This window comes from Montipora foliosa, chromosome 11, assembly GCF_036669935.1.
Source record: "Montipora foliosa isolate CH-2021 chromosome 11, ASM3666993v2, whole genome shotgun sequence".
Classification (NCBI taxonomy): domain Eukaryota; kingdom Metazoa; phylum Cnidaria; class Anthozoa; order Scleractinia; family Acroporidae; genus Montipora; species Montipora foliosa.
The window spans coordinates 274,418-286,917 of NC_090879.1; the positions used below are offsets into that span (position 1 = coordinate 274,418).

The window sequence follows — 12,500 nt, forward strand, 5'->3', positions numbered from 1 at the left end:
AACACGAAAATTTCTGCAGTCTCTAACTTTTATGAACAAACTGAAGTTTTGTCAAAAGGAAGTAATTGATCAGGCGCTAGGCAACCATAAAGGTACACGTGATCACCTTGTGTCAACTGAAGGATGTTAATCGTTTGCCGTTTTCAGAGTTAAACAACGTACTTTTTAGCCAAGAAACTTCCGTTGTTGGTTTTTTAATTTGTTGTAATATTTAACTGAATATTTAGATTTCATCTGTCGGGCCAGGAAGCCTTCTTTGTCGGGTTCCTGAGAAACGTATCTATTTTGACCTCAGGGTGAACTATTTACACAATCGAGAGGTTGAGTGGCCATGTAATTGAAAATCTAAACATGTATGTATATGAGATACAAAAACAGACTTGCGAATTATCGCAAATCACAATGCTGACAAGCACAAAAGCAGAAGAAATGGTTAAGTAAATATGAAGTTTGTTACTACCTGAATGTTTTTGGGTTAGAGTAAAAGGATATTTGTCACGCAAATTATGTAATTTCATGACACTCAAAATTCGCAAAAAGCCTTTGTTTCATGTAAACAATCTTCGCACTAGCAAGTCGTAGCAATAAATTGGATTAACCACGAAGTCAAAGAAATATTGTTGGCTTCCCAAATAAATTTCATCTTACACTACAATGACAAAATCATTTGTCAGAGAAATAAAATTCCTGTTTCCTCGCATGCACGTATGCAAATTTGTTAACTCATTTTCACCGCGATTCCGCGAAGTTTTTCTTCTTTCAAATACATTGTATTAGCAAAAATATTATTTCTCGTCAAGCGTTGCACCTTTTATGTTCAAATACCGCTAAAAATAAAGATTTTTTAACGCTCTATCCGTAGATATTTTTTCATAATTTAATATTTGCACAACAGTCAAATCACAAAAATAGCAACGCACGCAACAAATTTACTCGCATTTACCTCTTCGTCGAATTCTAATGCTTAACACAGGAATTTTTAGTTATTGCGAAAAATCTTTTTCTGTTTGTTAGCAATCATCCTTTCAAATTTCAGAGAAATCGACCGGTCCGCGAATCATATTTTACGAGTTTTTTTTTTAATGGGATGTCAAAATTAAAAGCCAAGTGGATGTTATGCCACCCTGCGAGCAGAGCCTCCTTTTGTCTTTTTCCTTACTGAGGAGGAGAAAAGTAGGCTCTGTCCGAATCGCGTCAACTCTTTGAAGCCGCCGCAGCCCGAACTTCTGGACTAGTCAATCTTGTTTTCTCTCGTCAAACCGGTTTTTTCAGTGCGAGCGTCCGTTTTTTGACAAAACCGATGGTTATATTTGAGCCCGATGTACCAGGAAAAACCAAGATGGCGGCGAGATCTGGCATAGTAGGCTTGGGTTCGAGACTGTATCCTGGCAACATGCAGCGCGTATTCAATAAAGATCTTACTCGAATCATGCAGAGCCTTTTTCGAGAACGCCGAGCAAGCAAAAGAAAGGGTCTGCTAGCAGGGTGATGTTATGCATACTACGGGAAGTTCTGGCGATCAACTTGCGCGTGTGACCCGTTATAAATGCTTTTTCACAAAATTTTCCCGAATCGTCAAGTATCACCATAGGCAGCCTAAGCTCGCGTCACTACAGACCAGACAGCCGTTGAGAATTTAAACGCGTTATAAGACTTTGTATGGGAAATAAAATACCGTCGATTATGAAGCCTAAAAAGTGCTCAATTTAACGTTCATTCAATAAAATGAATAAAAATGACTCACCTCTGGCTCACGTAATGGTCGCCTTTGATAACATATTTCGTTGCTCGAAGAAAACCCCGCAGAATATTCAAATTTTGCTGTTTGTTTTGTCTGATGATGTCCCGTCGCGTCGCCTTGCTTTGTTATTGGTCGCTCATAACCATGGAGCTGTTCGAGAAGCCACTGTGGGGATGGGGTAAGTGTTGTACATGAAATGACTGTACCTCATCGGGTGAAGTTAATTTTACCTCGGACCCAAGCTCCGTGTCCTGTTCGGTTGTCAGGATCTGTTAAATTCATCGGCTATCGTGGAATCGAAGCAGAAAATGCTCATTTCCAGCCAAGTACGTGGGGATGTTTGACGACAAAACATTCACGGAGGTTCGCAAATGATGTGGCTTTAGCTTTGCGTGAATTAAATCGCGGCTGGGATGGATTTTCGAGTCGTGCGTTGGAATGCGATACGCGAGGACACAGGAATTTTATTTCTCTGACAAATGATTTTGTCATTGTAGTGTAAGATGAAATTTATTTGGGAAGCCAACAATATTTCTTTAACTTCCTGGTTCCAATTTATTGCTAAGATTGTTTACATGAAACTCGCGCTTTTTGCGAATTATTACATCATTTGCGTGACAATATATCCCAAAAACATTCCGATAGTAACAAACTTCATATTTAGTAGGCGAAGCATAAACTTGAATACTCCGGATTTTTTGTGGACTTACTTTTCATAAGCTTTCGAGCTCTCCTGAGCTCTTGGTCACATGACTGGTGTTGTTGGTGACGTCATCCTCGGAAGTAGGAGGGAAATTCGAAGGTTTCCGAGCGGCCCCCCTCCCTCTTTTCCTGAGGAGGTTGGTCCAGATGGGGAATAAGTTGTGGCGGCCTCCGTCCTTGTTGAGTGAAGGCAAGAGAAAATGAGGGGACAGAGAGGGAGGCTCAAGGCGTTGGCCGGGATATGTTATGTCCACGAAAGTTATTTTTAGACGAGCAGAAGTCTTTGTTCTAGCGGAACTCTGTCTTCTGAGACGTCCGCGTGCAGTCTTGCCTCGCTCTTAGGTTCTTAGTGAAATGAGAAAATGATGGCGCACGTGGAAGGCTGATGAATATATATTTTCTTTCAAACATCGGACCTAGGTTGGCCTGCATGCGGACGTCTCGGAAGACTTCCGCTCGTCTAAAAATAACTTTCGTGGACATGACATATCCCAAGGGCTGGACCGGGAGCCTCCTTCTCTGTCCCCTCATTTTCTCTTGGTGAAGGGAATAGAGTCCGAATGTGGATGGCTTCCTTCACACCTCTTTCAAACCACCTCGGTTCAACCTCCAAAATCTCTGCGTTAGCAATATCGATGGAATGTCCCGGTTCAGTAGTGTATATGTGCCTGGAAACCTCGGAAGTAGAGGAGCTGGGGCGTCTGTGCTCCATGAATCGGGCCTTGAACGACCGTTCTGTCTTTCCTACGTACGATGCCGGACAATCCTCACATGGGATGCGGTAAACTGGACCCGTGACTTGGAGTGTGTCCAGTTTGTCCTTAGGCCTGACCAGTAGTTGCTGTAAGGTATTAGATGGTTTGAAGTAGGCTGGGATGTTGTAGCCTTTCAGTATTCTTCTCAGTTCTTCAGAGAACCCACGGATATAGGGCACGACGACCGGGTATTTCTTCTTGCTGGTGCTGGATGATGGTAGTGTCGCGGCTTGACTTGAAGGCTCTTGATCCTCAGCGGGCTGTTTAGGGTCTTTCAGAAGCCAACTAGGGTAACCATTGTAGCTCAGAGCAGTCCTGACATGATCAATCTCCCCCTCTCTGTCCTTGAGGTCACTGACGATGGATTCCGCGCGATGGGCCAGGGTCCTAACGATTCCCCTCTTGTGTTTCAAGGGGTGGTTACTCTCAAATTTGAGGTACTGGTCTGTGTGCGTGGCCTTTCTGTAGACTCTATGGTACCATCCTCATTGATCACGGACCACGTGTCCAGGAACGCAAGGGCTCCCTCCGTGTTGTTGTCTTCGGAATGGGTCTCAACTTCTCCCTCGATGGTCCACTTGATGTCATCATCTATGCTGTTGAGATGGTCTGTGAACTCTTGGGCGTAGGCCTTCTTTAGTTTCGTATGGGAAACGTCAACGTACCGCCGCCACCAGGTAGGGGGGTGCGCGGCCGTCGCGATGGCCTTCTGTTCAAAGTCCTCCATGTACAGATTACACACAATGGGGGAAACTGTGGACCCCATTGCAGCTCCATGGATCTGTTTGTAGATTTGACCTTGGTACAGGAAGTATGTACAGTATCCTTCAAGGTGTCGTCCTCCTCGAGCTTCTTGTGGATCAGTACAAGGGCTTTGTTAACGGGAACGCTGGTGAAAAGGGCTGAGACATCATAAGACCTGAGTTCTTCTTCTGGGGCGACCTGCAGGGTTCTCTTTTCCTCGGCGAAGGCTTTGGAGTTCTTGACGTGGTGTTCAGTTTTACCGACTAGGGGTGACAGGATATCGGCAACATAGCGGACGATTTGGTATGAAATCGTCCCTATCGAACTCACAATGGGGCGTAGTGGGCAGTTGACTTTTTGGATCTTGGGTAGACCGTAGAACCGTGGGGGCTGGTCACACGTGGGGTACAGTTTAGAGTGCAGGGCATAGTCGATTACCTTGCGGTCCTTGAGGTCTCTCAGGGCTGTGGCGAACTCCTTCTTGTATCTGCTAGTGGGGTCTGCTTTCAGCTTCTTGTAGGTCTTGGTATCGGACAGGATTGCTTGGCATTTGGTGTGGTATTCCTTCTTGTTCAAGACCAAAGTGACTCTTCCTTTGTCGGCAGGCAGAATCATGATGGAGTCGTCCTTCTTCAGGTCATCGATGGCCTTTCTCTCCTCGTCTGACACGTTCTGGTCTTTCACCTTGTCGTTGTGTTCCAAGAAATTCAACACCTTGGCCCTAAGGTTGATAGAATCGCTGTTGTTGAGTTGCCTGCATGCTGATTCAGTGACCGTGACGATGTCAACAATGGGGACTCGACGTGGGGTCACCGCAAAGTTCAGTCCTTCCTTGAGAACAGACAGCTCAGGATCAGATAGAATACGATCAGAGCAATTCTTAACCCATTTTGACATACATTCGTTGGCTAAGTTGTTGTTTACCTTGTTGTCGGATTGCTTTTTTCTTGTCTCGAACATCGATGAGTCTTCGGAATTTGTTTTGCTGTCTTGCCTTCGTGAGATCGTGTTCCCACATCTGCGCACTCCGAACAAATGACGTCACTTCCTCCCGTTTTCCTGGTAACCGATTGTCGATCTTTTTGGCGAAATCATCCAGGTTTTTCTTCAAATTACTGATCTTACTCACTGCTTGACCGATCCTAACTCCGAGAAGAGATCGTTCCGCTCTGCGTAAAATGTTATTAGCCCTCGTACTTTGTACAGTAGAGTGTAAACGTAGACTGACAGGTGTGACGCCATGATGTTTACAATGGAGGTTGAACCGGAGATGGTTTCGAAATCGAGCAACTTTCTTGGCTTTCTTGACGTCACCAACAACACCAGTCATGTGACCAAGAGCTCAGGAGAGCTCGAAAGCTTATGAAAAGTAAGTCCACAAAATATCCGGAGTATTCAAGTTTATGCTTTTGAGATTCCTGCCTAGTTTATCCAACTGACTTTCCATTATTGAGCTCCATAAGGGTATATTTTGTTTAAGGATCCACTAAAACGCCATTAGCGTTACATGACTTTCGACGCCATTGCAGGCTAAGTTAATGATTCTACTGTGTCAAAACCAGAGAAATCTACGCAGTTCCACTACCCTCTCGATCCTAAGAAATTACGCGCAGAAGGCTCTATGCACAAAGACACCACTTACCAGGGAAGTGACAGGCAAGACTTTTACCGACACGGAAAAAAAACAAAAATAAAGCAAAAAAAAATAAAACAAACAAACTAAACGCAGACCTCGACTCGGTTTGCCATAGGCAACTCAGTAATTATCTTGTTTAAGGACGTTCGCGCCCATTGCTAATGCGCATTTTTTCGCGCATGTCACGCATACGTCATGCATCGCAGATCACGAAGGTAAACACGATGCTGAAGGTGCAAACATTTTCCCTAAGAATGGAACGTCAAAGCGTGTGGCATTATGGGATAGCTGTAGACCCAGGTCTTCTCGGAAATGTCACGCAATGACGTGGCAGCGCGAATAGACAATCGCCTTGAGAACTTCGCAGCGATTTTTAATACTCTCTTGAATACTGGGTGACCCCCATTTTTCTTTCCGTAGATCACTTTCTTTCCTGATTTTGTCCATTTTAACAAAAAACAAAAAAATCTGTACGTGAGAAGTTACAAATATTTCGCCTTTTATGCTCTCGTGCCACAGAAGTTTTCTTTCTTAGACTAATATGTACCGTTTTCCAAGGTCTATTTCGCCACAGAAAAAGACATCAGCTGCAAAAGTTTATTTAGTTATATTAATTATGTTGAATTGAGTACGTTTACCTGATCTAAATTTCACTAATGAAGCTTTTTTATTTCTGACAGTTGTAAGCTAAGATCGGATTAAAGTAACGCAAGCTTCTAAAAGTCCACCTCATTATCTCGAAAACGAGCACGGTGAACCCCCATTATTTTTTTTGCCTTTTTGGCAAACGTTGATCATTACCTTTCTGTGTGGCAAGTTTAAAATGACAATCGCCGGGTTGTTCTTTGTCAAAATCAAGGTTGGACCAGAGTAGAAAGAAATCTTCGTTTCTCAAGTGCTTTCTTCGTTGAATATTTCAGGTATTTTTTTTCACACATGGAGTTGACCATACAACAAGTTTTGTTTATCGTTCTTTCGTTTGCTTCAGTTGAAACAGGTAAGTTTTTTCGTGTTATAGCGGAGCTCCGCGCGCGCACGCGCACGCGGAGCACCTCTGTTAAGAAAATATGGTAACCCATCGATGCGAGAAATCTTGGTTTTATAACCATGACGTCATCAACCGTCCGTACATTCGTACGTACGTCCGTCCGTACGTCCGTACGTCCACCCCTCAATGTATGCCAATGTGACCAGTATCATGCTAGTTTACAGCATACATCTTTGATATTGGACATCCACCTTTTGATTAATTGACACCTGTCAGAACAAGGTATCCGCTGACCAGTATCACATGACCATATCGCGGGCTCAAAGCTCAAGCTCACCGAGGTCAGCTGTTTTTAAGTTGACCGCTGACCAGGCACTGGTTTTCGATTGGATTGCAGGCTCAACCTAGGTGAACTCACCTGAACATGTCCCTGAACATAAGCGAGGCTTCATTTTTCGCGCGCTTTCTGTGGCTCGACGCGGCTATACAGCCATACTATATATCAACGAAAGTTCTTACACAGTCAACGCTTTTCGTGTTCAGGTGAAAAACGGTTTTGAAGATGTTTTCTTTCTGCATTTTTCGCTGGTTTTAATCCAGTTTGACATATAATGATATCTGTGGTCCACACTGGTGGCTACGCAGTTATTCAAGTCAAGCATCAGCGGGATGTAAACTTAAGCTGAGTGTTTATTTCTAATTTGCTTAGAGCCGCTTTTTTCTCTGTATTGCAATTTGTGGCATATCTTTAGAGGCTCTGATAAGCTAGGTTACATGATGCCTGGAGGACCTATGTCTAGAACAGAAACGAAAGGACAGAGCGAAAGAGAACAACAACGACAAAACAGAATACCAGTAATAGCTCATACTTAGCACACAAATTCTTTCCTTGGGCACTAAACCATTTGTTATCTTAACGGATGCGTTATTTAAAGTGAATGCGTACTTTTAAAAGGTGGTTTTATCGGTTCTTCCTTTTTTCAGGAATGAAAATCGAATTTTTATTGTCAATTGGAATTAAATAAAAATTATCCGTACTCTTTTGCACATAAAGAAAAAGTTGATTTGTTTGTTTGTTTGTTTTCCTCTAAAATGCGAACGATCAAGCGCTTTTTTTTAATCCGTTTGCCCAACTGGTTTTCGTTGTGCCTCGACAGTGACAAGAACGTTTTGCCCTTATGTTATAAACACGTATTCGCAATGAGTTCTCGTAAAATTAGGGGGAAATCTCAGTAGCTTGTGTTTTCAGAAGTTTGTTTAAAGCACCCAAATGTTATTTAAGTGTTGGAGCAGATCGTGTTTGAAGTTCGTCCTTTCTTGGTTGCATTGTCGCAGTTTGCCGATTCTTGTACCAAGCCAGCCTGGCGTGTTTCTATGAAATACATCAAAATGTGAATGATCTTGTTTTTAGAAATAAAGGGGAATAAAGTACATCAGTAAAACTCTTCTTTGACCTTGAACTGACAAAGTTGTTTTTATGGCTTCTAATTTTGGCATGATTCCTATTCGCTGGCTATTGACAGTTGACTCTGAAATGGATTTTTTTCCTTTTCAATTCGCTCGCTGACGCTGTGCTTAATGCTTGTTTTCTTTTAAAACTCATTCGGTTCAAGAAAAAATTATTGCCAAACTGGTGAATTGCAAAGTAAATTTCACTGGAAAAACCGATGTCGCATTCATCGCTTCGTGATTCATACGATATCGGTTTTTAGCGTAAAATTTACCGTGGAAGTCATTACGTAGCCAATGAATTTTTGTATAGAAGAAAGCAAAGAAAATTATTTAATGATGAAATGGTATATGAAATGAATCATGTATGAACTGCGGATATGAAATCGAGAGATGCTTGATCTTTGCAGTTATGAACGCAATTTTTACAATTGCGTTGAGAAGCCTGAAAAATTCAAGACTTCAACGGGGTTTGAACCCGGGTTGAAGTCCTGAAGTCCATCGCTACGCAGTTGTAAAAATTGCGTTCATAACTGCGAAGATCATAGCTTCACTTGATTTCATATCCGCAGTTCATATATGATTCATTTCATATACCATTTCATCATTGATTGATTCCTCATGGGACCATGAGAACCCACAAATGACCAGCTCCCAACGTCAGTGGCTTCATAACTCAGTTGGTTAGAGCGTCGCACCGGAATCGCCAGGTCACGGGTTCAAACCCCGTTGAAGTCCTGAATTTTTCAGGCTTCTCTACGCGATTTTAAAAATTGCGTTCATAACTGCGAAGATCAGAGCTTTACTTGAAAATGATTTAATTATTAAAGCAGCAACCAGAAACATCAAAACGCGGACAATTCGAAACCTTTTATTTTCACAGACCCTACAGGCAGTAAGAATAAATAACCAGAGAGCTCCGCTTTTAGGCTTGGCTAAATCTATATATTACTAATATATACCGCTTACTAACTGAGTTCGAAATCCGTACTGTAAGTTACGGACCGAGTTTTTTTCCGTTGATTTCGCGCTTGGGCCGTGAATTCTCGGGAAAAAGCGAGGATCAGTTCACAATACCGTACGAACCGAGAAAACGAGCTTAGTAAGACAGTTATAGTGTCTCTGAGGTAAAAAGGCAGGCGGAAAAAGAACCTGGTTCAACTGCCAGAAATGATTGGCATTCGTAGAAATTTGAAAAACGAGTTGGAAGCTGTAATTCTTAGAGACTTTTTCGGAAAAACGGTGCATGCTGGGTAATCAGGATAAAATGCGTGATGAGCTTACAGAGTGGCCGATCAAAGTTTCATTGTGATGGTTTGTGAACGAAAATTTACAGTTTCTTATAAATTTTTCTCGATCAAATCAAGGTGAGTGTTTGATTCTATGCTTATTTACTAGTTTGAGTTGTGTAGAAGCTATTCGAGTCCGTGAAATGGAGAAAATTTATCATAAACATGCCGAAGTGAGGGCAGTTACGCAGTTGACGCTTCGTTGTTTCAGTCTAAACAAACAATTTCTCTCTTTTTTCTCTCAGATGGAAAATATGGCTTTCGAAGATTTCTGGAGTGGAGCGTTGGTCAACTTTAGTTTTATTTCAGGATGAGAAGAGGAAACGGTCGACAACAGGAAACAAGAAAGATCTTGCTGCACGCACTCTTGTTGCTTTCGAGTCAAACGACCCGATTGTTCATTTCCGATCTGCTAGAAAGAGAGTACAGACTTCTGAGTAAGTGTGGTATCGAAAATCGACGAAATCTTGATGAAAGTGTTTGGTACAGCGATCAGTCCGCTTTTGGGGCAAATATTTCACTATGTTCTCTGAAACAAAGGCCTTTGACACCGATTGTGTCGGGAAACGCAAGGCCTACTCTTATTTTAAGAGATTGCATGTGCACCAAGCTCTGAATTACTCGCCGAAGGATTCGGATGATCTTGTTGTGGTGAAATGATCTGTTACGCTATCATTGAGCATTAACGAAAAACCAAGGGAGTTGTGGGTTAATTTCAAAATCAACAGGCAATTGCTTGACTGCTCGGTCTTTCTTGTTTCCTGTTGTCGACTTTCCTCTTCTCATCCTGAAATAAAACTAAAGTTGACCAACGCTCCAATCCAGAAAATCTTCGAAAGCCATATCTTCCATCTGAGAGAAAAAAGATAACTCGAAAAGCGATAAAATCGACTCTTAAAGAAATGTTTTGATTGAAACAACGAAGCGTCAATTGCGTGACTGCCCGCACTTCGGGATGTTAACGATAAATTTTCTCACGGACTCGAACAGCTTCTACACAACTCGCACTGATAAATAAGCATAGAATCAAACACTCGACTTGATTTGATCGAGAAAACTTCATGAGAAACGGTAAATTTTTGTTCACAAACCATCCCAATAAAACTTTGATCGGTCACTCTCACTCCGGAGGCTGTAAGCTCATCATGCCCTTTATCCTGATTACCCAGCATGCACCGTTTTGCCGAAAGGGTCTATACAAGAGCAGGTCTGGCCCGGTTAGGCGGGCTGCCGGCTGGCTCGTTTAGCCGAGATCCCGGCACATCTGAGAAAAACACCAAGAATCAAGTTTGCGATTACATTTGTCCTTTTTGAAAATAGGAGTCACTCTTGCCAATTTCCAGTCGTCTGGAAAGATACCAGTCTCAATCGATTTAGCAAAGATTAGTGTAAGAGATGGTGAAACTATGCTGGCAGCCCTTTTGTTTGGAATATTATCTAGTCCAGCTGACTTCCTGTCATTTAGTTTTAAGGTGGCTTACTACAGTTTTAATGTATTATAACAGCCCAACTTCTAACTCTTTTGAAAAATGTCCCAAGATGTTTTTCCTTTCTCTACTTATACTGCTTGCTTAAGTCTTTTGCCATTCTATGTGAAAATTGAACAATTAAACGTAAACAAATGGCCAAAATGAACAGAGTTTTGAAGCAAGCAACCGTGGACAATTTTCCTGTCGGTGTACGTTGGATCAGTGGCTTCATCTGATCGGCGTATATATACTAAATGGATGGACGTAAGGACAGGTATCGCAGTTTTTGCCAGGCGAAAAGAACCGGAAGGAAGTGTGGAATTAGAATGAGTTAAATTGGGAGACAGTTTAGCTGTTACCAGCAGGTCTCGAAGGTTAGGGGAGCGCCTGAAAGCCACAACAGGTTGATGTAGGAAAGCATTTTTGCAGCGGTCAGAAGAAAGAAGTAGATTGTAGTGTTTTTTTATTATGTTGAAGATGGAACATCTACCTGTTGTGGCTTTCAGGCGCTCCCCTAACCTTCGAGACCTGCTGGTTACAGCTAAACTGTCCCCTAATGTAACTCATTCGAATTCCACACTTCCTTCCGGTTCTTTTCGCTGTGGCAAAAACTGCGCTACCTGTCCTTACATTTTCCATGGACTAACCAACTACAAATTCTTCTCTTCTGGCGAAACGCGCTCCATTAAATTTCCACATAACTTGCGAAACTAAAAACCTTATCTACATGATTCAATGCAACAGATGCCATTTACAGTACATAGGAGAAACTAAACGACGTGTAAAAGACCATTTTAATGAACACCGCCGCACTTCAGATAACGGTAACACCAAATCCAAACCTACTACAGTCGCAGAACATTTCCTCTCCTCTCCCCACAACATCTCCAAGGACATGCAATTAATTCCTATCGAAAAAATATTTTCTGACAGAGACTCAATCCGTAAGGCCAGGGGCAGGACAATTGATCCCAAAGGTCTTAATATCCGCGAAGAAACGTATTAGATTTCAGTTTATTATTTTGAGACTCTTAGTATTTGATTACAAAATCTTTGTAACTGCCATCTTTTATCACATTTTTTCCAGTATTACGTCAACATCCATTTAGTATATATATATGTACATAGAAGCAATTCAATGTAAACTCTCATTGTACCTGAAGAAGGCTGGTTTGGCCAGCCGAAATATAGTACACCACTAAAATCAAATCTATGTTGTATCGGCTCTTGCTTAAAAGATTTAGTTTCCCAAAAGGAACGACTGAGTACATAAGGAGAGACTGGGCACTAGTAGTTTAAATCACGTTTTTCTCAAAATCTACCCGTATGACCCGCCCTGACCTGGCTCTGATTCAGCATTCATGCAAAGTAAAATAAAAATCTGTAAGGCATATTTTTCGTGAACTAAGAAAATGTGAAATTTATTATTCCTGAAATCTTGAGGGGGGGGGGGAGGGAGGGGTTCATATGGGTAGATTTTGAGAAAAACGTGATTTAAACTACTAGTGCCCAGTCTCTCCTTAGGTACTCGGTCGTTCATTTTGGCCATTTGTTTACGTTTAATTGTTCAATTTTCACATAGAATTGCAAAAGACTTAAGCAAACAGTAAATAGAGAAAGGAAAAACATCTTGGGACACTTTTCAAAAGAGTTAGAAGTTGGGCTGTTATAACCATTAAAACTGTAGTAAGCCACCTTAAACTACATCCACCGATGGTGCTTTCAAT

The 12,500-nt window shown here is 41.9% G+C and overlaps 1 protein-coding gene across 1 annotated transcript in view; it reads right to left on the reverse strand.

Moving 5' to 3' along the window:
• Positions 1-4,902, reverse strand: part of LOC137975540 (uncharacterized) — a 7,662-nt gene extending 2,760 nt beyond the window's left edge. Inside the window, exons 1-2 of the mRNA XM_068822652.1 lie at positions 4,018-4,902; positions 3,026-3,599 (exon numbers count right to left, since the gene is read on the reverse strand). Coding sequence (XP_068678753.1) covers positions 3,026-3,599; positions 4,018-4,902 — 1,459 coding nt within the window. The remainder of the gene's footprint in view (positions 1-3,025; positions 3,600-4,017) is intronic.
• Between the last annotated feature and the right edge of the window lie 7,598 nt (positions 4,903-12,500).